General features: G+C 49.2%; 2 protein-coding genes across 2 annotated transcripts; one reads left to right on the top strand and one right to left on the bottom strand.

The window, feature by feature from the left end:
- Positions 1-6,117: 6,117 nt before the first annotated feature.
- Positions 6,118-11,538, bottom strand: LOC102512533 (tubulin alpha-1D chain). The gene is given in 5 exon segments (XM_006186916.3): positions 6,118-6,559; positions 6,561-7,130; positions 7,685-7,833; positions 8,157-8,379; positions 11,398-11,538. Coding segments are annotated over 5 exon segments (1,359 nt in total). The 5' UTR covers positions 11,401-11,538; the 3' UTR covers positions 6,118-6,145.
- An 8,941-nt stretch (positions 11,539-20,479) lies between these two features.
- TUBA4A (tubulin alpha 4a) lies at positions 20,480-24,960 on the top strand. Its single transcript, XM_014561007.2, has 4 exons — positions 20,480-20,609; positions 22,386-22,608; positions 22,921-23,069; positions 23,314-24,960. Exons 1-4 carry the CDS (start codon positions 20,607-20,609, stop codon positions 24,283-24,285), a joined length of 1,347 nt encoding a protein of 448 aa, XP_014416493.2. The 5' UTR covers positions 20,480-20,606; the 3' UTR covers positions 24,286-24,960.
- The last annotated feature ends 565 nt before the right edge of the window (positions 24,961-25,525 follow it).

The raw sequence follows: 25,525 nt of genomic DNA, 5'->3' as shown, positions 1-25,525 counted from the left end.
GCCTGTCACCTGGGGGTGGGGGGTGGGGGGTGCTGCTGCAGGGGCTGCCGGGAGATGGGGGCGGAGCCGGCTATTTTGGGCTTGCACCAGCACAACGTCATCCCCAGATGGGACCTGGGAGACAGCAGCAGGCTCCATCCAAGCGTGATGCACTCGCCGACAAACAAGCCACCCGATCCCTGGCTCCTCTGTGGCTTTCCTATAGACAGGCTCCATGACCGATGGTTACTCACCCGAAGACAATCACAACCTCACGGACTCACAGACTCCCCTCTGGGTCCAAACCCTCCTCTCTTCTTCAGATCCCTGCTCCAGCTCCAGGTCCTCAAAAGAAGCTGCCCAGACTTTCCTAAGTAGGTCCGACCAGCCTCTCATAGCATCTCGAGGCATCCTTCCTCACACTTGTCAGAGCAACAAATTACCATTTATTTGTTTGATTATTTGATTGACATTCACCTCCACCACTAGGATGTAAATTCTGTAGGACAGAGATTATGTCTTTTTTTTCACTAGAATATTAAGACAGTAGTGGGTTTCAAAAATATCTATTGTATGATTAAATAATGAACAGATGGCAACATGTTGTTAACAGTTTTGACACATTTTGGGGATTTGGGGTTAAAGGGAAAAAGGAAAAACAAAACAAAACCAAAAAGGAATAGGAAATTCCCCAGATTTGACGTTTTTCTTTCTAAACTGATTCTGAGTTAACCTCTTCCACCTCAAAGTGATCCCTGGGTTCAGGCCTCATGGGAAATTTAGAGAACTTTCCAGAACTGTTTCCTGCTTGATATCTGGGCCAATCCATAAGCATTAGCTGAGCATCTTCTATATTGTAGATGCTGCCAGGATGTAAAAAGAAGACTATGGCCCAATCCCTGCCTTCACAGAGCTGCAACTTGGTAAGATACCAGCCCATCAGTATAGCACACTGGGAAACCCCAAGGCTTTGGAAACAGACAGACCTGGGTTTGCAACCTGGTACTACTGTGTGACAGGAAAACCTCTGAGGACTCAGTTTTTCCTCCCTAAATACAGGTAATGCCTAAGGCTGTTTGAAAATCAAATGAGGTGTGCTACATAGTAGGTCTTAGTACAAATCCTCTCTGGCATCATGACTTCCCCAAGCAATAACGATTATGAAAATACAGCAGAGTGTTTCAGGCTGGGTGACCCAGAAATGCTTCACCAAAAGGAAAGGCTTGAGACAGACATGAGGCAAGAGCGTGGTATGAGTTTGTCCAGTTTTCCTAGCTGCTTGCAGTCTAGGAGCCTCTTACCTACCTACATCTGGCAAATTCCCATTGCGTAGGCTTTGATGGGAGGCAGGCCATTACCTGCCACAAAACCCAACCCTCACTTTCCCAGACTTCCTAGCTCTAAGGGGGGGCAGGCAAAAGCCGGACATTCTGCCAGCTGAAAGCTCCAACTGGGATTTTGAATCTGGAGCAAGTCAGAGAGAAGCTGGGGCAGTTGAGAATTCATTTCTGCAGTGGTGGCAGCAGAGCCAGCAGCGGCCTCTACTGTCTGGAGGAGGAAATGTCAGCCTCAGTGCCTGGGTGGGAAGAGGCCCCACTGCAGTGGGTGGAGGGGACAGGGGTTTTTTAGGCCCTGACCTTGGCTGTGGTGCTGGTTGCCCAGCTTCTCTTGGTATCTACCTGTTTGTGGAGCCTTGCTTGACAGCCCTCATATTGATTCTGTATGCTAACCAGGATCTCTCCAACTTGTGTGTGTGTGTTTCCTTTTCTTTTTTTATTTTGCCAGAGTTAGTTTCTGCTGTTTCCAACAGAAGTCCTGACTGACCTTGGTATAAGATGAAAAATAGGTTAGGTTAGGTCACTCCTAAATCTTCTAAATCTCTATCTTTTGTCTTACTTCCCTTATCTCAACAGACATTGGTCTAGCACCTACCATGTATGTGGTATTAAGAATAGGAATACAAAGAGGTTTAAGTTATAGTCCCTGTACCCAGGGAGATGAAAATCACATTGGGACACAGACAAAGGACAAGTGAAGGAAATTAGATGGAACACATCTAGCAAACAAAGGGTTAATTCCCTTTGTTCACAAAGAATTCCAATAAATTCATAAAAGGCAAACAATGCCGTTTTTTTTTTAAATGGGCAAAGGGCACAGAAGAGACGATACTGGCTTTTAAACATCAGAAGATGCTCAGTCTCACTCATAGGAAAAGAATTATAAAGGAAAGCTACAACAAAATACTTTCACTCACTGGGTGATTGACAAAGATCAAAAAGTTTAATATGTTGCATGGGCAAGGCTGTGGGCACAGACATTCTCATATATTGGTAGTGGGAGGGGTAATTTGGATACAGCTTCTAAATAGAGCAATATGGAGTATATCAAAATTAAAGATGCATAGCCTTTGACCTAGTAATGCCAATTCTAATAATTCATGGTTGTACATGGATGCAAAGAAGTAGGTACAAATGTTGCAGGATTCTTTTCAATACCGAAGGATTAGACACAATCTACATACCCAATAATAGCAGACTGGTTAAATAAGCAATGGTACATTATAGAACGGAATACTATACTGTCACCAAAAATATGGAGGCATATGTATATGTAATGATACGGACTGTCTTCTAGATTTATTGTTAACCGAAAGGTGTAAAAGGGTATTTAAATATGTGTGGACACATTAGTTTCTTCATAGATGTCTGGAAGAAAACACTAACCAAAAAGTGAACAGTGGTGGCTGCCAAGAGAGGAACAAATGAAGGGGACTTATTTTCACTGCAGAGATTTATTTTTGCTGTTTGTAAACCTCTTTGATCCCTTTTGAATTCCAAAGCATGTGCACATAATAACTGGTCAAATACATACATAATCTTTTAAAAGCTAGCTAGGGGAATAGGATATCAGCAAGAAATTAAATGTTACGGTCCAAGGCAGTCCATGCCTAGTACCAAGTGAGTGATGGAGACAGCCAGCAGGGGCGAGAATCTAGAGGCAGGAGAGGTCTCCAGGGCTGGATAGGTCTGGGTAACTGTGACCTAAGCTGGGAAGAATGGCAACATTGAGGCAAGCAGGGGGAGGTGGGCGTCCCTGAAGGAGGCAATGCAGCTTTGGAGGCAGGCGTGTTCCTGACACATCAGAGGCGACGGAATAAATGTACTGGGTGGAATCCAAGGTTGGGGAACTGTCTCTTCTGTCTGCCTGCAGGAGGTAATTGTACCCTGGCTTTAGAAGCATCAGAGATGAAAGCATTCCCCTGCACCGAGGGAGTCCCCAGGAACCAGGCTGGGTGGTGCTTCCAGCTGCTCCATGGAGATCTGGGTTGTCACCTCCCCACACCCACACCCAGTCCAACCTAGGCCTGCCAGTGCTTGCCTGCAGAGTTACTAGCTGAGAGGAGATGGGCAACCAGCTGCCCAGGGTGGGTTGGCTGGTACAATAGTCAGGAGGGGAGCCTGGCGACGTCTGTGGATACCCAGCCATCTTGGCAGGTGGAGACCTCACATCCCTCAGAGACCTCCCTCTCGGCTTCTCCCAAGCCCTCCCTTCACCTCCTTCGAGATGTCAGTGGAGGATGGTGCTATTAGAGGATACTGACAGCCTCAAAACTTGGCCCCAAAGACACCTCTGCCCTTGTTCATTGTCAGAAGCTGGGTCCCTGCACCCCATCTCACACACACGCCCTCTGCTACAGTGCCTGGGCAGGGGAGTGTCAGGCACCACCCTGTCCCTGCCTTCAAGGCACCTGAGTCACTGTCTGAGCACTGGGGACCTGGCAGACCCAGAAGACATAGCACCTTGAAGGGTGCCTGGACCTGCTGTGGGCAGGACGGGAGGACACCTGAGAAAGAGAAGGGCAACAACGTAAGCTTTGACTCAGGCTGACTGAGGTTTAAATTCTGACTCTTCCACTTAACTGGCTAAGTAACCTTGTGCAAGTCACATGACTTCTCTGAGCCTCAGTCTCCCCATCGATAACATAGGCATTCACTACACAAGTCTATTTAATAAGTATCGAGAATCTACTATGTGTCGGGCAGCACTGTGGGTGTTGAGTGTAGAGCAAGCCTTGTTCCTGTGGGGTGTCTAGCCCAGTGGGTGTCATAACTGTATCTACCTCAGAATTAAACAAGATAGTATGGACGCAGGGCCTTGTAGACAGTAAGTGCTCAATAAATGACAGCAATGTCTTGTGGTTTGAAAGGCTCCCAAAATAATCCCTCTTCCTTCCCTCAGTTTGAAGCCAGTTGAGAGAAAGACATAGGACAGAAATTTGAAAGTCAGCCCTTTTAGAGAAACAAACAAACAAACAAACAAACAAACAAAATTAGAGGATATAGCCTAGCTATTCAGCCAAAATGGGCTCTGAAATAGAATAGTTAAATTATCCATCTACCCCAACAACACACACTTATACACACAATTGCAGGCCTCTGTCTTCCAGGAGCTTCCCCTGTCAGCCAGAATCCCCACTGAGGCATTGAGAATACTTGCTCTCTCTGGGCAAATCATTGCAAAATAGAGGGAGGAGGCTGCTGGGCTGCGTGTGTCCATTTTCTCCCCTAAATGCCCCACTATCCTGTTGCCTCCACTCCATCCTCTACTTACAAAATACTTGTTGAGATGAATGACAGGGACAGGAGAGGGGGACCAGATGGGAAAATGGAGGAGTCACTCCATTTCCAGTTTTACCTGAGTGCCATCCTGTGCTAGACCCAGGTACGGGTGTGTGCCGGTATGTGTTTTATTTGCCTCTTTTCTCTGAGATCCACGCCCCACCTTCCCTGCCCGGTTTTGTATATCACAGGCTGCACCTCCTTTTTCCTAGGCTCCCTCTTACCAACTAGCTGCTGTCAAGGTTCAGCCAGTGGGAACCACTGACTGGAGATTCAGGAGGGGAGGAAGGGAGAAGCCAGGATATATTGCCCCTTCTATCAAAGTCAGAGGGAACTCAGGCAGTGCTGTGTCTCCTCCATGGCTCTGAACCCAGCCAAATGCCCCTCCCTCCTTGGCCCTCTTGCTCTCTTTGGTTAGTTCCACTGTGGCTCCAACTCCCACCTAGCCACCCCACCTCCTAGGCTCTGGCATCATCATCTCATCCCTTGGTTCCTCCAGTCCTAAGGTGATAGAAGCTTCCTGATGTTGCTGACTTTTGGGTTTCCGTCACAGCATCCAGTCCTGGGAAAGGGACACTGCAGGAAAGACAGAGGCCAGGGCAACAGTGAGCATTGCATCTCTCTGGGGCTGGGGGTAGGGTGGGGATTGCCCTAGTTCCAGCACCTCCAGTGGTTAAACCATTCCTCCAGCCCAACAGGCACTACAGAAAATCCACATGCAAGGATTTTAGGGGCAGCCATCTGGTTGGAAGTGGGGGCTTAAAGCTGTGCATGTGGCATAGGTTTAAAGAAAGGTCATTTGTCTTTATCAAAAAGTGGTGAGTGTGATGGAGTTTACAGGGACGTAAGCCCCCCACCCCCGACTCCCAGCCATTTCCCCATTGTTGCTGCCACTGTGCCACTGCTCTGCCTTAATGCCGGCATCCTGACTCTACACACAAACCTCCTGCCTGAAGGACAGGAGGGTGGGCTGGTGAGCACCGGCTACATCAACTACTCTAAAGGCACCACTTCAGATCCCCTGGCTTCACCAGGCTCTTGTGGCAGCCCTGTGCGACTCACACCAGGTTTTGTACATGGACAACTTAACAGTGCCTTACCTCCTGCCCCAGGGTTTCCCTGTTGACCCTGTAGCCCCAAGTGTGTGCAACCTGGAAGTGCAGGTGAGTTAATGTCTGATGGGGTCAAGGTGTAACCAATGGAAGAATGGAGCCAGTGTGTAAATTCTCCACCCTCACCTCCTCTCCTGCCCACTTTCCCAAGGAATGGTTCTGAGATGCCATTTGTCCAGCTACATCTTCTCTAGGGTGACTTCTCCTTCCTTCTCTGCTGTTACCTGCCTTGGCTCCCGTTCTGCTCCCTGGAATTGCACTCTGTAATGAAATCTGAAGTCAGATTTGCTTTCTGGGGAACCAGGCTAAGATACAGCCTTCCTATCTCTTACAAAGCAAAAGCCCTCCCCCCTCCAATGGTTCTTCCCAAGAGAAAAAACATTTGTGAGACAGTAAGGCCACAGAACTTTATTTAGGACAGACAAGAGGATTCCCTTAGTATTCATCCCCTTCTTCCTCTTCTCCCTCCCCCTCCACACTATCCATGCCCACCTCCTCGTAATCCTTCTCCAGGGCAGCCATATCCTCCCGGGCCTCGGAGAACTCACCCTCCTCCATGCCCTCGCCCACATACCAGTGCACAAACGCCCTCTTGGCATACATAAGGTCGAACTTGTGGTCCAGGCGGGCCCAGGCCTCGGCGATGGCAGTCGTGTTGCTCAGCATGCACACGGCTCGCTGCACCTTGGCCAGGTCACCCCCAGGCACCACAGTGGGCGGCTGGTAGTTGATACCAACCTTGAAGCCTGTGGGACACCAGTCCACAAACTGGATGGTACGCTTGGTCTTGATGGTAGCAATGGCAGCATTGACATCCTTGGGTACCACGTCTCCACGGTACAGCAGGCAAGCAGGCCATGTACTTGCCATGACGGGGATCACACTTCACCATCTGGTTGGCAGGCTCAAAGCAGGCATTGGTGATCTCTGCCACTGACAGCTGCTCGTGGTAGGCCTTCTCTGCAGAGATGACTGGCGCATAGGTGGCCAGGGGGAAGTGGATGCGAGGGTAGGGCACCAGGTTGGTCTGGAACTCTGTCAGGTCCACGTTGAGGGCTCCATCGAAGCGCAGGGAGGCTGTGATGGAGGAAACGATCTGACCGATGAGGCGGTTGAGGTTGGTATAGGTGGGGCGCTCGATGTCCAGATTGCGGCGGCAGATGTCATAGATGGCTTCGTTGTCCACCATGAAGGCACAGTCTGAGTGCTCCAGGGTGGTGTGGGTGGTCAGGATGGAGTTGTAGGGCTCGACCACGGCTGTGGACACCTGCGGGGCTGGGTAGATGGAGAATTCCAGCTTGGATTTCTTGCCATAGTCAACAGAGAGCCGCTCCATCAGGAGTGAGGTGAAGCCAGAGCCAGTGCCCCCTCCAAAGCTGTGGAAGATGAGAAATCCTTGGAGTCCTGTGCACTGGTCAGCCTAGATAGTGAAGGCGGAGAGAGTGTGGGATATGAAGCACAGCTGAAAAACAGGGAAGAATCAGCTTGTGCTGTTTCAGATTTCCCCAAAAGTTTCATAAAATCCTTGGAAGACTTCTTTTATGAGATCAACAACCCAGGAACCTGATCCCCATCCTTGCTGGAGGCTGAAGTCGATCAGAGAGCCTTGGGTTGGCATTGTTTGGATCCCTGTTTTTCACAGTGCCTCCTGCCCACATCCCTACAATACAAGGGGATATTCTGGGAATGTTTATGGGCTCCCATAGCTTAGGAGAGCAGCCTATAAACAGGTTTGCACTCACGGCCACTCTGCCCAGCATCAGGCCAGTTGCTGTAGGAGAGAAAGAGGACACCCTGCTCCAGGCTGGAGCCCACACTCTGCCTCCCCGCCACTCCAGTCCTGATTCTCTGTCTTTAAGACTTGTCCAGGAGGCTCTCCCAAGGATGGAAGTTGCCCTTCCTGATCTGGTCTTCAGACCGTTTCACAACAGGAATCCAGATTTCCTCTTCCCCAGCCCTCAGCTCTTCTCTCACCAGTTTCCGGATCCTGTCCAGCACCAGATCGATGAGCTCCTTTCCGATGGTGTAGTGACCTCGGGCATAGTTATTGGCAGCATCTTCCTTGCCAGTAATGAGTTGCTCTGGATGGAAGAGCTGGCGGTACGTGCCCGTCCGAACTTCATCTAGAGTGAGCAGAGTTTTAGGCCCCCTTCCCCTTACATCCTGGCTCCCAGAGCCCCAGGATACCCAAAAGGGGTGCAGCCAACAGTACCAAGTCCTACCCTAGAGGAACCCCATTCAGACTGCTGCTATTGCCCTTTAAGTTCTTCAGTGAGGAGGAAAGAGATGTGAAATGATCTTGAGACTTTGCAGCTGTGTGACAGCAGATCAAGAATTCTAACTGGCTTCAGGAACTGGGAACCACAAACTCAGTGCTCTCCAGTTAAGGAGAAGGACTTGCTGAGGTACCTGGGACAAGGCCATGGCAGGGCTGATCATCACTCACCGATCACAGTGGGCTCCAGATCCACAAACACTGCCCGGGGCACATGTTTTCCAGCCCCAGTTTCACTAAAGAAGGTGTTGAAGGAGTCGTCCCCTCCCCCGATGGTCTTGTCGCTGGGCATCTGCCCATCTGGTTGGATCCCATGTTCCAAGCAGTAGAGCTCCCAGCAGGCATTGCCAATCTGCACGCCAGCCTGCCCCACGTGGACTGAGATGCACTCACGCTGAGTGGGCAAAGGGCAGAGAGAAGCATATCGTGTCTGGATACGATTCCTGCCTTCCTTCCTTGAGTGGTTCTCTGGCTAAGAGCAAAAGTTCCTGGACTCTGCTCTCTTGGACCCACCTCCCTTGTCTAAGCATTTACTGGTGGTAAATTGAGGACCAAGAGGCACTGGCTCCCGGAACTGGGCCAAAACCCTCAGGGGAAGCAGAAGATGTAGCTGGTTCTGATTATAGAGTCTTGCTCAGTGACTAAGTGTCTTGAGGAACATTGAGGGGGTCAGATCAGTCTGACAGAGCACAATAGTCAACCCACCCACGTCCAGAAAGAAATTAGGAGCCAGTGGTGAGGGAGGCAAGATCCAAGTGAAGTTTCAGGGGTCAGAGATAAGGAAGAGGTTCAGAAAAGGAGAAAGGACTCTGGATTCATGTTACAGCTAGAAATGCCAGTGAGGAAGGGAAAGTGGGCCTGGAATGGCTGTGCACCTGCTGTTCTTTCCTCTCGGGTGTGCGTGGTTCTGGAGTGGAGTGGGGCTGGGAAGAAAGTTCTTCCCAACATGATTCAAGGATAGTAGCCAAAGAACTCTTGGCCCCTGAAGCAGGACTGGGATAACCTGCTTAGTCCTAGAGAAGAGAAAGCTCGTTGCCCTTCCTGGGAAGCCCCGTGAACATTAAAAAGACTTGACCCTCTTGCTTTCATCATTTGTTGAGCCTCAACTATGTGTCTGATGTTGTGTGGACACTGGGGATACATACACATAATACCCTGTCCTGCGCTTAAGAAACTCTCTATCTAGGGAAAGGAGAGTTTCATATGTTAACAGACATGTGACAGTGTGGTAAGTGGGATCCCAGAGTGTGTCTCCCTGCTCTGCTTGAGAAGTATTTATGGCAGACCTTAAAAACAAAATGAGCACATCCATCAAATTTCCCCCAAACTCTAAGGCTTAACCATGTGGAGAAATGTGAATTGTCACACAGCTGGTAGCAGCCTAAAGTGATGTATCTCTTTAGGAGAGTGATTTGGCAATATCAGGAAAGAAGAAGATGCTCTTGCTCTAGAGAAATTCTTACACAGGGAACCAAGAAAACATGTGCAAGAACAGTCACAGCACTGCAGCAACAGAAGCCAGTTAAATGTCCTCCTCCAACAGGAGAAAATGGATCAAAAATGATCTGGAAGTAGAAGTGGATGAATACAAGAAAGAATCTTAACTAAAAAGATTCTTATAAAAAAAAAAGCCTATTTAGAATACTCATACGATACCATTTACATAAATCTTTAACTTATAAAATGATACTATGCATCATTTACAGATACATTTTTGTATTTGCTATAAAAATAAAGAAAGCACAGGAAAATATTAACATTCAGTTTGGAATAGTGGTTCTCTCTGGTAGAGGAGGGAGATGACTGCAATCGGAAAAAGATTCTACTTTTAAGAAATAGAAAGTGCTTAAGGCTGGGTAGCAGGTATTCATTATATTATCCTTTATACCTTTTTGCATGTCTGAAATATTTCATAATTTTTAATGTGGGTGCTTTCCCCATAAATTTAATACTTCACTGACTTTGTAAATATGACACAAAGGCCTTGACTTCTTTGGATTTTTAGATGACTGGGATTAATACATAAACCATCTGTATCCCAGCCCCATTACTTCTCTACTTGACTTGAGCAAGAGTCTTATCCTCTCTGTGGGTGTCCTTTCCCCTGAAATGGGGTGATAACAAGAGGTTCCTCCTAGAATTACTCTGAGGATTAAACGAAAGAATGCATGCAAGTTGCCTGACTCACTGCATGACACACAGTAAGATGCTCCATTCCTGTTGGGTCCCCTAACCAATTCCCCAACCCCCAAGCCCTAGTGTTATAGTAAGAGAAAGGGATTTAAGGACAAAGGGCTCCAGAAATTCCCAAGTCCAGGAGAGAGGGCTGACTCGGCTCACCAATCACCTAGCAAGGTCAGCCCACCGCTGCACCTCAGAGCCTGCCCAGGCTCTGTGTACAAAGTCAGACACCATCCTGGGCCCCACAACTGCTGACCCACCAAGGCGTCTCTGACCTGGGGTATGCCTCAGATGCTGGAAACAATGCCCCTTATTCTGGGTTTGGGCAAATAACTCAGCCCCTGCAATCACACAGACTTGGCCTCAAACCCCCATCCCTCTAGGATCTTGGATAAATTTCTTCACCTCAGTTGCTCTGATTCCCTTTTCTGGATTGTGAAAATAGTATAATCTCATACTCAGCAGGCTTTGTCATTAGGTTGTTTAGTTCCATATATTAAGCATTAATTAGGCACCAGGCACTGTGCTAAGGGCTGCACCTACATTATCTCATTTAATCTTCACGACAACCCCCTTAGGTAGGTATTTCTGTTACTCCATTTTACAGATGAAGAAACTGACTCTCTGGTCAAGCAACTGGCTCAAGGTCATGAGTAAAACCAGGAACATTCAGAGAGGGGACAGTCTGGCTGCAACCATGCTCATAACCGCTCTTCTTTCCTGCCTGGTGGCAAGACAGGTAAAGATATCAGATGAGCCCCCCGCACAACCAGCTCTCAACAGTTGGGAGCACCCTCCCCCTCCTCCCCTCCTCCCTCTCCCCAATGATATGTAACTGAAATGAGGGGGTCAAACCAAGGCACAGCAGAAGAACAGGGCTATGAAGGTGCGTCCCTACAGCTGGGAAGTGGGACCAGAGGCCAACAGGGGCCCAAGGTTTGCAGGAAAGCGCCTGCACTTTCTGCTCCTGTCCTGCTCACCCTACTCTCCCTACCCCTAAATTCAGAGCCCTTCAGTAGCTCTAGGCTCAGACCCATATCTTAGTTGCCATCACATGTCCTTCTCCACCCCCTGAATATTCCCCCACATACCAGTACATTTGGGGGGGCTATATTCACATCTGGAAGTCTCTGTCCCTCTCCCCCACCTCACTTGCCTACAAACTGTAGTCTCATGAACATCTGGACCCATGGGACTCTCGTTATCATGCTTGGCCCCCACCCCTGCTCACCATTCTGCCTGGCTGGGGGCTGGCTGGAGTCTGTCTGTCTGTCTGTCAGCTGCGAGACGGAAGGCAGGGACAGGTCTGTGAGGGACCCACAGCCGCAGGCCTCCTTATACTCTCTGGCTTGCTCTCAGGGAGGGAGTGTTGTTAGAAACGGCCCCAGGAGGGCAGGCCTGTTGACTTGGTTCCCAGGCAGCAGGCAAGCACTGGGCCTGGGCCTGGGTCCAAGCAGGGGAGCAAGGTGGGGCGGGCAGAGGAGGGGCCTGCTGGAAGCTCCATGTATCCAGGCCCCAGGCAAAAGGTGTCTGTTGCTCAGCCGCACAGCCCTGCTTCCTGGTGGCACAGCTTGGCCCTCGCAGGTGGGAGAGGATTTAGAAATCAAGCCTCCTGAGCTCTAGCACCACCCCCATCCCCAGTGTGGGTGAGGATTGGAAGTAAAGGTGGGCATGGGGTGCTAAGGAGAGTCTGCAGTGAACCAGAAATAATGAGTCCTCAGGCAAGAGATCGACAGGAGGCCTCCTGGGTGGAAACTCAAAATATCATAGAACAGTGGGAACTAGAGATCGGCTTTAGCCCCATCTTCTTTTGCCTCAGTCTTCTCGTCTGTATTGTGATATTAAACAAGATAAACTTTCTTAGGTGCTTAGTCTAGAATTGATGTTGTTCTCCATGGGCAAAACAAGATGCTGAGCAGAGGCTCAGGGCTTTCCTAAGTGTGTCTCCCTGTTCCAGTGCAGGGCTTTGCTGGTCTAGCCTGGCCTTATTTCCTCACAGAAGGAGTCGTCTTCTGGCCTTAGAAAAAATTATGAGATAAAACTGTTACCTTCTCACATTTGTATCCTGCTGTGTAGTTCTTCAGGCAGCATCACCCCTTATCTCCTCTGAGTCCCTCAACAATTTTGTGAGGTAGGCAAGGCAGGGCCTCCACTCTCAGAGGAAGAAAAGGAAATGGAAGCCTCTTGTGTCTTGCCCAAGGTCACATGGGTGTTCATTAGCAGTGAAATTAAGATTCTTTTGGGACTCAGGCTTGGTGCTTCTCTCCTTTCCACATGGCAGAGTTTTTACAGTGTCTCCTCCTCCTCTTGTGCCTTTATTTCAGTCCTTCCCATCTTAAATTCTGTGGTCAGTTGTGCTCACTCCCTTGCATACCCCTCCACTCCCTTACCTCCCTCTAGTTTCAGCTTCCTCATGTGACTAAATCACAACCCTGGTTAAATCCATTTCTTCACTAACTGCGCATGCATTGACCCAGTTAAACAGTGGCAGTAGAAAATCCCAGGACCATACTGACTGATCTGACTTCAAATGCATGACCACTAACCTCAAAGGGCCCCTAATGCTACCTGGAAACCACATTACATCTCTTTAGTCACACTTCCAGTGAACAGCCATGACCAGAAATAGAAATGCCAGGTTTAGCAAATAAAAGAAGTTTATCTAGCAGTCCTATCCAGGAAGTAGTTGCTAATGTGAATTTTTTTCAGTCACTGTGGCAAATGGTGAGAGAGTTATTTTGAAGTTGGGGCTTTTTCAGAGCCTTTCTCATCACAGTATACCAAGGTGTGACCCAGAATTTCAAGATGGTTAACTCTGGTTTGAGCTATGGACTGAAGTCTTCTCTCTCCTACCTGAAACTAAGAGACCAAGATCCCCAGAGAGAAGACACAGTCAACCAACACTGCAAAGGTAAGGAAGCTCAGTCTACACTGGGTTGATCCATGAAGTCATAGACCTCAAGAATTATGATTCATATGGATGGATTTGGGGCCCAAAAGTCTCCTGCTAGCACTTCAACTTCTCCCAACTGATCTTCAGAGTTGGGCATCTCAGAGTCAACATAGACAACACCAATTCTGGAAAGAAAATTATCCTCAAGGCAGGCAGAGGCAGGAGTCTTATGTAAAACAGAGTAACAAGACTGAGATTTTTGACAGCATATTAATGTATTTAAGTTATAAAATGAGAGGTAGTCAATACTCTTCATTCCTTCAATAAATACTTATTGAGTGTCTGCTATGTGCCAAGCACTGTTCCAGGTGCCAGAGATACAGTGGTGGACAAAAAGTGGTGGTTTTAAGGGGTTTACATTTTCATAGGAAGACATAATAACTAAACAAACAGTAATTTTGGGTAGTAATGAACACACAAAGAAAACAAAACAAGATAATGGCACAGAAAGAGATGGGGGACTACCATTGAGAGGAAGCCGCTCTTGAAGAAGGTGATGTTTGAATGAAATGACAGGGAGTCAGCCACAGCAAGGTCTGGATCTTAGTGCTCCAGGCAGAGAGAATTGTGAATGCAAAGCAGCAAGCCTGGCTGTTCAGGGAAGCTGAAGATGGAGGGAGGGAGGGAGCCATGCAAGATGAGATCATGTAAAGGGGCCTGGGAGGAGAATGGCTTTTATTACATGTGCAGTGGGAGAGTTTTAAGCAAGTGTCATTGCCTACTTTGTGTTCTGTTTTAGAGAGATTATTGCAGTTGCTATGTGGAGAATGACTTATAGGGGTTTAAGAGTAGGAGCAGGAAGCTAGTAAGGAAGTTAGGGAAGGCATCCAGAAAGGAGGGGATGGTGGCCTGGACTAGAGGGGGGATGGGGGAAGTAGCTGGGTTTGAAGTAGTTTAATAAGACATGCTAATGTAGGGTGTGCAGACCCACCCAATAGCCTTACCTGATCCCTGCCTCCATTTCTTCTTTGCTGGCATGGTCCTGATTTTGTATAATTATTCACCCTTCCACTTGTTCAAGGAAGATGGCCTTTCCCCAGACCTATGGGTGAGTCTAGGTTAGTCTGAACCATTCGTGGTAATTCCATTTGCTCCCTCCAGTGACTGGCTTAGGCATGGAGCCAGTGAGATATAAGGGAAAGTCTGCTAGGGTGCTTTAAGGAAAGGCTTTTCTCCCTGATAAAAAGAGATGCGAGAGGAAACCCTCTTTTCCTGCCTCAGGATGGTGTCATATTAGGGTATGATACTTGGAGTTGCTGCAGCCATCTTATGATCAGGAGAAAAGATGTCACCAGCCCACTGAGTATGCTAGAGCAGAAAGCTGGAAATACCAGACCTATTGATGACATCACCGAATCAAGCTTGGAACCGCCCTACACTTAGATTTCTTGCAGGATAATAAATATCCCCATTGTTTAAGCTGTTGGTTTTTAGGCTTTCCATTACTTGAAGCCAAAACATTCTAACTAATAAAAGAGGGGAAGAAGAGAGGGGAAGAAAGAAATGCAGGGTGATTCTAGGTTTTTAACTTAAGCACTTGGGTGAAAGGTGATACTGTTTACTCAGGCTCAGAAGCCTAGGACAGAAGCAGGTTTGACAGGGAGTGTGATGAGGGTAGTATATTGAGAGTTGTACTTTGAGTGTGTTATCTTGAGATGTTTAATGGGGCTTTCAAGGTATGATGTCAAGAAGGCAAATAGTCATGTGAGCCTGAATTCAGAAGAAAGGTCCAAAATGGAGGTATACATTTGAGAGTTCTCAGCATATAGGTGATATGTCTTTCTTTTTCTTTATATTCTTGCATTACAGTCTAGAAATGTACATACTCTATGTACCCTCTTTTGGATAACCCTAGTAATGTTATAATCACTTTTTATTAGGGACATTTAAAAATATACCCCAAAGCAGAGATAATATAATAAAACCCAATATACTCATTACCCACCTTCAACAATTGCTCCTCCAGGGAGAAAAGCATGTGAAGAAAAGAGGGAGCCTGGGACTGAGCACCCTTTAGAGATAAGCCATCAAAGACCACAATGAATGAATGGCAAGGAAAAAACCAGAAGAGGGGGCATCATCGAAGCCAAGAAAGAAGTGTTTCAACTATGAAACACTATGAAGTAAGGATCAACTGTGTCAAACACTGCTGAGTGGCTGAGAAAGACGAAGAAAGAGAGGTGTGACCTTTGGCTTTGGCAAGATGGAGGTCACTAGAAACCCTGGCAAGAACATCTCAGTGGAGCATGTGAAGCAAGCCTGAGTGAACAGTGGGGAGGAGAGAAGACATGGAGATATCCCTTTGGAAAGATGCTTCTGTGAGAAGAAGGACAGCTGGTAGATGCTCCAGTCTGGAAAAAAACGGAGGGATGGGCACTAAAGCTCAGCTCCACCCCACAGATGGAATCAGTAAAGATATTTTAAACTTTGAGGACCTTGCTGCACTGCTCCAAGATGGAGGTGAGGCTCTGAGAAGAGGTTAGAAAAGATGGAGAGAGCAATGAGCAAGGAGAAGAGGGAGAGAGATCCAAAGAGAGAGTGGACACTCATGTAGGGTAGATGAGCTAAGCAATGAACTAAGCATTGGGAACAGTGAAGAAGTGCCTCACATCATCTTCTAGATTCTGTACATGTATGTGAATGTCTAACAGTTTTCCGTCTGGTAATGTGGACTATTACCTGTACACCTACCCAGAGCTTATGGCCCCAATTCAGGAGATTTGTATTTATCCTGAGGAGATACATACACACTCATAGTCATGCACGTACATGCACATTCAAACACACTTGCACCATCAGAAGCAGAATCTATATTCCATCAACACTCCTTGGGCAGTTTTCCCTGTACCCTTTCTTCTCCATTTCCCCTTCCATAACACCTGCTCAGGGATTGTGAATTCCTTGCTACAGGGGCCAGGGTAACATAAATATGTGATGTTGGTTGAGCATATGATATTAAATGGCAACAGGCACTGGTCTTCTGTGTCAGGGAGACTCAGAATGGTGAGGACTGGGTGAACTGAAGCAGCTTGTTGCCCATCCTAAGAGGTAGCCACCACTTAGTACATTTGTTGCTACATTGGTTTCCTAACCTGGCTGTAACAAATTGCTACAAACTTAGTAGCTTAAAACAACACAAGTTTGTTATCTTACAGTTCTGGAGATCAGAAGTCCAAAATAGGTCTTAAGGGGATTGTAATATTATGATTTATAAGAAAAATATATATTTGGTTACTTAGATGACCAAAATGTATTTCTTATATATTATTTGGTCTTTGTCCACCCCTCCTGGCTCACAGTTCCCAAAACCCTTAGTATTTCCCAAGTGTTGGCAGTGATCAAAACTTGTCTTTTCTTATGTTAATGAGGTGACTTTTGGACCCACCTAAGGATGGGGGCCACTTGCCAGTGGAGCCAACCGAGTGATTAAAGGGGCAGATCCACTATCCCCTTCCAACCTCCTGGGAAGGGAGGGGTCTGGAAATTGAGTTCAATCACCAATGTTCAGTGATCTAATCAATTGTCCCTACATAATGAAGCTTCCATTAAAAACTCAAAAGGATGTGGTTCAGAGAACTTCCAGGTTGGTGAACACATGGAGGTGATGGGAGGCTGGCATGCCTAGAGAGGGCATGGAAGCTCTGCACCATTCCTCCATACCTTTCCCTATGCATCTCTTCCATCTGACTGCTCCTAACTTATATCCTTTTATAATAAACCAGTGATCTAGTAGGTAAAATGTTCCCTGAACTCTGTGAGCCTCTCTAGCAAATTAATTGAACCCAAGGAGGAGGTGGTGGTAACCTCTAATTCATAGCCAGTCAGTCAGAAGTACAGGTAACAAGGGGGGGGGGGTAAAGCTCAGTGATAGAGCACATGCTCAGCATGCACAGCATCCTGGGTTCAATCCCCAGTACCTCCATTAAATAAATAAATACATAAATACATAAACAAACAACACTAAGTACCCCCTGACAAAACAAAACAAAAAGAAGTACAAGTAGCAACCTGAACTTGCAACTGGCATCTGAAGTGGGGGGTAGGGGTGGGAGGACAGTCTTGTAGAACTGAATCCCTAACCTGTGGAATCTGATGCTAGCTCCTGGCAGAAAGCTGTATTCTCAAACACCCTGCTGGTGTCTGAGAACTGCTTGGTGGTGTGGTGGGGGAGCCCCCCCCCCCCATTGGAACTGGAAACCTATTTAGGGATAAACTCAAGGTGTTGGCAGGGTTGCCTTCTTTCTAAAGACTCTAGGGGAGAATCTGTTCCTTGCCTTTTCCATCAAGAGGCTGTCCACATTCCTTGACTCATGACCTCCTTCCATCCTGAAAGCCATCAATCTGACCTCTCCTTCCCTGACTCTGACTCTCCTGCCTCACTCTTCCATTTGTAGGGACCCTTGTGATTACATTGGGCTTACCCAGAAAATCTAGAATAATCTCCCCATCTCAAGATTTTTATCTTAATCACATCTGCAAAGTCTTTTGCCATGTAAGGTAACACGGTCACAGGTTCCAGGGATTAGGATGTGGACATCTTTAGGAAGTCATTATTCTGCCTATCACAGCTTCTAAATGGGAATGCAGGCCTACTATAGCCAGATTTTCCAGTTCTTCTCAAGATAAACTAGAAATCTGGATTTTTACATGACTGTGCAGAAAAGAATTAATGTAACAGGCCTGAGACTGCTATCCTTAGAAAGGCCTGCTCACAAGGTTGGTCTTTTGCTGACATCTGGAACTTGGCTCTCAGAGTGTTCCCAGTCAACAGCTAATGGATAAAGATGGTTCGTTGTGCCTAGACTGTGTGTAAATGATATGATTTATGCTAAATGCCTGCTTTTCTTCTGGGAGTCTGGAATTTTGGTATGTGCAAGGCAGAGGTCCCTGTGTGACCAGCTCCCACTAAAAACCTTGGGTGCTGAGTCTCTAATGGGCTTCCTAGGGCAGAAACACTGCAGGGAAATGTTGCTCCATTTTCATTTCGGAGGAAGAGTACACTGTGTGCGCCTTTATGGGAGGGAGAGGGCATACAGTCCCTTAGTCTCTGCTTGTGTGTTTTTCCTTTATTATCCAGCTGTGTATTGTTCCTCCATCACTGTAAAGGACCTTAGCTGTGAGTCCATCTAGCAAATCTCCTAATATGGGGGGTGGTCTTGGGAATGCCCCAAACAAAGACAATTCCTGATTTTTTCCATATTCTAAACTCTATGGGGGTTAACACTGTGAGGGCCAAACAAAACATTTCTGAGAGGGAATTTGACCTCCAGGCTGCTAATTTGCAACTTCTGATTTCCTAGGTTTCTACTCTAATTTTAGTCCCATCTCTGTAGTGAAACAATTCATCTGACACACACTTTGCAAATGTTTACCATGTGCTAAGCACCATACTACGAACTAGAGACCCAAAAATGGGTAAGACACAATGCTTACCTTCAACAAAGTGCCATCTAGTAAGATGGACATGTATATGAGTAACTGCAGCATCATGTGCTACATACACTAAAATAAATGCAGAAAATGCTCTAAGAGTCCAGACAGCTATGCACTATGCATGCTAAGCATGTGCTCCACCATTAAGCTATATCCCCTGCCCCACAGTGCTTTGCTGTGTATGTACACATCTCTCAGTTCATCTGATCCTCACAGTCCAAAGTTATCCCAGTTTTACAAAGGAAGAAGCTGAACCTGAAGGGCAAAGAGGTTTAGAGTTTGGCCTGAGATAGCTCAAGTCTCCTAAAATACTCATTCTGCTGGGGTTGGGATGCACAAGGGAAAAAGAGGGCCAAGGAAGCTTTCAAGAGGCCATATGCTCTGTAATCACCAGGGCTCCTTATTCTGTAGAGACCATGACCCCAGTTTCCAAAGCAGCCTCACTATCTGCCCTTGCCAGTTTTGTTTTTTTAAATAAATGTCTTGTTCTCCCAACCATATGACAAGTCTACTGGAAAAAGAGAACTTGTCGTATTTCATTGTATTCCTTTCCCTGCCTTGCCTAAGTAAGGTGTCAATTAGCTATTTTGTTAACGGAAAGTTGTTTATTAATAGTTATTTTATCCCATTGTGTTGTATTGTCAGGCAGCCCTGGCCCTAGAAAACACGATGGTAGGAGAGGCATGTGAATCTTCCAAGTGACTAGCCTGGGAGACAGGTTTCTTAAGGACATGACAATAGGCACATAAGGCACTTCTGACGATTTCCCAGTGAAAGGATACAGCTAGAAAGCACAACACATGTCAGGTAAAGCAGAAGTAGATTGAAAAGCCCATTCTTGCAAGAAAAGGAAATAAAATGTAGAATGAAGGAACAGCTTCAGCTGAGGCCTCTGCCTGAACGCTGAGGGCATTGAGATGCAGGTCGCAGATCCTGCCTGTGGCTTAGGGACGAAGGGGATGGGAAAGTCAAAATTAGCCATGATGTCAGAATCTCCATTTTCTTTTTTCTTCTTCAGAGTCAGCAAACACTATAATAGTTCACAATGCTTTCAGGGTGGAATCATTGTCTCCTTTTCCCCGTTGAAGATACCAAAAATTCAGTGAGTTTAAGTCACTTGCCCAAGGTCATATAGGGTAGTGAGAATGCGAATCCAGGCCTTGAGGGCTTCAGTCCAGAGCTCTGCGGTTCTGGCAGCAGGAAAGCGAGCAGGCGGCGGCGGCGGCAAGGGCCTGCTAATAGTGACGGTGCTGATGACGGGACCACTAACCGGCGGGCAGCCGGCGAGCAGGAACAGATTTTGTGAGTGAGCCCTCGCAGACAGACTGTGGGGCTCAGCTCTGTGGAGCAGCCTAAGGGATGGGCACCCTGGGGCTCAGGTTGTGCAGCGCTCTGTCCTCGGCCGCCCACCGGAGTTGGCGAAGGCCAGCCGTACCGGCCGGGGACAAGCAGGCCGCATGCGGTTACAAGGGGTTCGCAGGGTGTGGGCCGGAGCCAGGCAGCCGGCCAGAGCCTCCAGGGAGGCGCGGCGGGGAGGGCACCCGCGAACCGGAGCCAGGCAGCCAGCCAGAGCCTCCAGGGAGGCGCGGAGGGGAGGGCACCAGCGAAGGCTGGCTGCAGCCACTTTGGAAAAACAGCCTCTACAGCACCCGGCCTAAGTCAGAACACCTGAGCGACAAGTGCCCCCATGACGCAGGTGCAGGCGAGACACGCCCAGGTACCGCGCCCTGGGTCCCAACAGCGGAGCTCAGGATCCCTGAGTGTCAGCTCAAAACCGGGAGCGAAGGGTTAAAGATCCCGTCGCTACTTCTAACCCACGTCCGACAGGTGAGGGACGCAGGCACGTCCGGGGGAGGGGACTCTCCCTGGCCCCACCTCTCCCGGCAACCTACCCTTCGGGGGCGTGGCCTCTGGGCCCCACAGCACCTAGTGGGCGGTCGGATGGCACAGGCCCGCCCCCCCGCATATAAGAGCGGTGCGGCACTGCAGCTAGCGCAGTTCTCACTGAGACCCGTCACCCGGACTCTACGTGAGACCCACCGCCCGGACTCACCATGGTGAGTGCGGCCCTGCCGGCATCAATCCGATCCTCTAATTGCCCCTCTCCTTCGGGGATCCTCCCTCCCAAGATGCTCGGGGTCCTCCATCCGGAGTTCCAGGTCTCGAGGAAGTGTGTGTGTGGCGGGGGTGGGGGGCTTACATCCCCCCCAACCCCCTCCCGGTGTCTTCGGCTGAGCCGCGATGTCCACTTTTGGAGGCTGAGGAGTGGGGTGGGATTCGTCACTAGTAGAGACGAGTCCTCCTGGAATCCCTTCCTGCTCCACCAAGCATTTGCGCCCCAACCCTCCTGAGGGGAGTCACGCGGTCCCGCGCTCAGTTCTTTCCGCCAGCGAGTGAGACCCGTTTGGTTGCCCTCCACCTTTAGCCTCCCCCTCACTCCCGTGTCCCTGGAACTGACTGAACACGTGCTTAGTGCAAGAAGGTGGGAGGGGGTCAGATTACTTGGTCCAGCATCCTCTTTTTCTTCGACTGCGTGTGCATCCCTCCTAACCACAGCACCCCCCCATGACTCAGCACCCCGCTTCTGAGCTTGGAGGGGTGGCGAGAATGGGGTACGGCCTCGTGAAGCGAGCCAGACCCTCTCCAACAGGAGCCCGAGTGCGCGGACGGGCAGAGACAGCTGGAGCTGAGCGAGAGCGCGCGGGCAGAGGCCAGGTTGGGGGGAGGGTAAGAGGTGTGTGTAGGGGAGTGGTATTTATAGCCCAGGGACGGGAGCCGAAATCCAATCCTCGCTTTCCGCTTGGATGTAACTGGAAAGAATCTAGAAGTGGGGAGAATGCAGGGCCAGGATACAGGATGGCGCTCAATCTGCCCAGGGCAAGGCGGGTTACCTCTGGGGCCTCCCCGTAGGTTCCGCTTCCTTCTCTGAGTATTTGCAAACCGTCACCCCGCCATTTCGGTGTCGAAAAGGGAGGCTAAGCCGGCCCTGCGCTGCACCACTTTGGCTCTTCAGAGGTTAATTTTTCAGATTGGCAGGGATGAACCTAGTTCCCCAGTGCTCACAACCCTTATTGCAGGTGCCTGCCGTCTTTGCTCTCTGCTATTTTGGGGAGGGCTCCGCAGTGGATGAAGGTGGTGAAGACACCTAGAGGGTGGGAGTGGAGATGGGAAGAGCAGCCAGATGGGATTGATCCCCAGAGCCAGATGGGATTTAAAGTTGGGGGGAGGGCATCCTGATGGCCAGTGTGGTCAGTCAATGCCAGACTGAAAGGCTGAGACACCTCTGCAGCCCACAAGAATGAAAGGGGGAGGGGGTTATATGAAATTCTAGTTGCTCTTCCTCAAAGCAAAGAATTAATCAAGTGGGGACCTCAAGCTATAAATTCATAGCTCTGGAAATCCTTCTGTTCCTTCTCAGGCTTTTGAGAAGCTGGTTTGTGGGAGTAGGGATTGGGAACAGCTGAAAAATCACTTGTCCTTGTCTCAGTTACTGCAGTATCTGCCTGTCTCATATGCACTTGCCCTCTCTGTCCTCCCCGAGTGTCCTATGAATGTGGCAGGGTCATGTGGAGCCATAGTTCTTACTTGACAAGGTCCCCATGGAGAAGTAGGCTGAGGGATTGGTCTGCCCTCCTGGGTGCCTCCACTTGGAAAGTCGTATGCAGGGGAGCCTGAGCAGGGTGCCAGCCTCTTCTGACCTCTGCCCAGCCCCAAGCCTCCAGTTTGCCAACTGAGTCATCCTAACTAGTAAGTGTTAGGGTGGGAGAGAGGCTCATGAGTTAAGAACTTATGTACGTGGGGCTTATGCTGTGTCCCCTCTCTTTATTCCTCAGCGTGAATGCATTTCAGTCCATGTGGGGCAGGCAGGTGTCCAGATGGGCAATGCCTGCTGGGAGCTCTACTGTCTGGAACATGGGATTCAGCCGGATGGGCAGATGCCCAGTGACAAGACCATCGGTGGAGGGGATGACTCCTTCACCACCTTCTTCTGTGAAACTGGCGCTGGAAAGCATGTGCCCCGGGCAGTTTTTGTGGATTTGGAGCCCACTGTAATTGGTGAGAAGAGGAGGTGGAATTTAGGGGAATGTAAAGTGACTCTAAGCTTCTTTCTGGAGACAAGGTGTCTAGATCTGACTTTCCTGGCCCTGAGAACCCCTTACCGGGCTGGAAGCTAAAGAAGGCAAGCTGATCACAGGCTGGCCTAGGCAGCAGGTCTGGGTTTCTCTCATACATTGTATCTCAGGCAGGCAGAAGGATGAGCTCTTCCATATATCTGACCACGGCTACCAGGCTTGGGGAGGGAGGTCCATGCTGAACACACACAGCCTTGTAGTTCATGCCCTAATGATGTGGTTTATGCCCTTCCAGATGAGATCCGAAATGGCCCATATCGGCAGCTCTTCCACCCAGAGCAGCTCATCACTGGGAAAGAGGATGCCGCTAACAACTATGCCCGTGGTCACTATACCATTGGCAAAGAAATCATTGACCCAGTACTGGACCGGATCCGCAAGCTGGTGAGAATCTGGGATGGAAGGGAGAGAGCTTTTGAGATGATGGTAATGGTCAGGAACATCTTTTTTTCAGATCTATTTCAAGAGGTCATCTCTAGTAGTACATGTCCCAGAGCATGCTGTGGCTATGGAATACTCATTGCCTTTGCCCTGACTCCTGAGATATTTTAGGCTTTTATGGAGCCAGAGATGAGAGTTCCTCAGGCCCCTCCCCACCTACATTGCTCTTCTCTTTCTTGCCTTTCAGTCTGACCAGTGTACAGGACTTCAGGGCTTCCTGGTGTTCCACAGCTTTGGAGGGGGCACTGGCTCTGGCTTCACCTCACTCCTGATGGAGCGGCTCTCTGTTGACTATGGCAAGAAATCCAAGCTGGAATTCTCCATCTACCCAGCCCCGCAGGTGTCCACAGCCGTGGTCGAGCCCTACAACTCCATCCTGACCACCCACACCACCCTGGAGCACTCAGACTGTGCCTTCATGGTGGACAACGAAGCCATCTATGACATCTGCCGCCGCAATCTGGACATCGAGCGCCCCACCTATACCAACCTCAACCGCCTCATCAGCCAAATCGTCTCCTCTATCACAGCCTCCCTGCGCTTCGATGGAGCCCTCAACGTGGACCTGACAGAGTTCCAGACCAACCTGGTGCCCTACCCTCGCATCCACTTCCCCCTGGCCACCTATGCGCCAGTCATCTCTGCAGAGAAGGCCTACCACGAGCAGCTGTCAGTGGCAGAGATCACCAATGCCTGCTTTGAGCCTGCCAACCAGATGGTGAAGTGTGATCCCCGTCATGGCAAGTATATGGCCTGCTGCCTGCTGTACCGTGGAGACGTGGTACCCAAGGATGTCAATGCTGCCATTGCTGCCATCAAGACCAAGCGCAGTATTCAGTTTGTGGACTGGTGTCCCACAGGCTTCAAGGTTGGTATCAACTACCAGCCGCCCACTGTGGTGCCTGGGGGTGACCTGGCCAAGGTGCAGCGAGCCGTGTGCATGCTGAGCAACACAACTGCCATTGCCGAGGCCTGGGCCCGCCTGGACCACAAGTTCGACCTTATGTATGCCAAGAGGGCGTTTGTGCACTGGTATGTGGGCGAGGGCATGGAGGAAGGTGAGTTCTCCGAGGCTCGGGAGGATATGGCTGCCCTGGAGAAGGATTACGAGGAAGTAGGCATCGATTCCTATGAGGACGAGGATGAGGGAGAAGAATAGAACAGCTGCCTGGAGCCTACTCACTATGTTTATTGCAAAATCCTTTCGAAATAAACAGTCTCCTTGCACGGTTTCTTGTCCCCTCTGAGTGCGTAAGCTTCTGCTGCCTTCCCTATTTGTGCTGCTACTGCTGCTGCTGCTTCTGCTGCTGCCCTCACTATTTGCTGCTCATGACCTTCTTCCCTTCCATGGCTGAAGGTGAGACCTGCCAAGGGACCCTTGCCACGCCCAGGAAACATGACCCCATGTATGATCCGAGGGGCGACCAGGATAGGGGGGAGATGAGGACTGAATCTTGGACCTGTCTGTCCAGCCATGAGCTGTTAAAGGATATCAGGCTTCACTTCCTTTCCAAGTAGGAGTTTAAGCCCAGCAGTTTCTGTATTTGAGTTAGACTGCTACCCTATTCTTCTTGCTGCTCTGCATTCACTGACTCTGGAAGCAACGCTTGGCCCAGGCATCTCTGTGTTATAAGGGCTTGGGAGTGGGGCTGAGCTGGCCCAGAGTTCCTGGGCAAGGAGCCTAGTCATATGCTTGGGGGATGGGAGGAAACACGGGTGATCTCCTGGAGTTGTTTGTGTCACTGCACCTCCCAGCAGCTTTGCAAAGCTTACTATCTGTCCCGCTGCTTTGCTGGGGCCTAGAGTAATGCCATTAAAAGTCAGGTCATCTCCCCTCTGTTGTGCTTTCTTTCTGGCCTCAGCCTCTGTGCTAGCTGGTGGGAGCCTCCTACTAGGGCCTTGGGGAAAATTTCATCTTTGCTAATAGGCACCCCAGGACCCACACTGATGTCAGCATGTGGGGGTGGGCACAGTGGGGGGGAGGGGAAGCTTCAATCTCAGGAGCAGAAGATGCCAACCCTGCCCCTGCCTCCCCTCCCTGGTGATTCACGGACACAGTGCCCTTCCCAGGGGAACAGGTTTCAAGCTCAGCAAAGGCAGGGCCCCTGTTTACTCAGCAGAGTAGGCAGGAAATGGCAGCTGGATACTGCCACACCACACTGGCCTCATTAACCATTAACCATTAGTCATATGTGAACTACAACCATCTGGGAGAGACTCTGGGCCAAAATGGCTGCCACCTCCACTCCCCTTGCCCCTAGGCTGAGGCTGGAGACCTGTTATGTAGCTGTCTCAAAGCTTCCTCAGGCGTCTCCACCCAGAAGCCCTTGCCTGGCAAACCGGCTGGGCTGCTTTGACTAAGCCTCCCAGCCCTGGGAATGAGGGAAGGAAAGTAAGAG

The sequence above is a fragment of the Camelus ferus genome, chromosome 5, assembly GCF_009834535.1.
Source record: "Camelus ferus isolate YT-003-E chromosome 5, BCGSAC_Cfer_1.0, whole genome shotgun sequence".
Classification (NCBI taxonomy): domain Eukaryota; kingdom Metazoa; phylum Chordata; class Mammalia; order Artiodactyla; family Camelidae; genus Camelus; species Camelus ferus.
Note: the sequence above shows the minus strand (reverse complement) of the source record. Positions and strands in the feature narration are given on the sequence as shown.

Bases quoted from the DNA above. Each gene is read 5' to 3' on its own strand.
- TUBA4A (XM_014561007.2), top strand. The intron at 22,609-22,920 runs GTGAGAAGAGGA...ATGCCCTTCCAG, and splicing joins TTTGGAGCCCACTGTAATTG to ATGAGATCCGAAATGGCCCA. The intron at 23,070-23,313 runs GTGAGAATCTGG...CTTGCCTTTCAG, and splicing joins TGGACCGGATCCGCAAGCTG to TCTGACCAGTGTACAGGACT.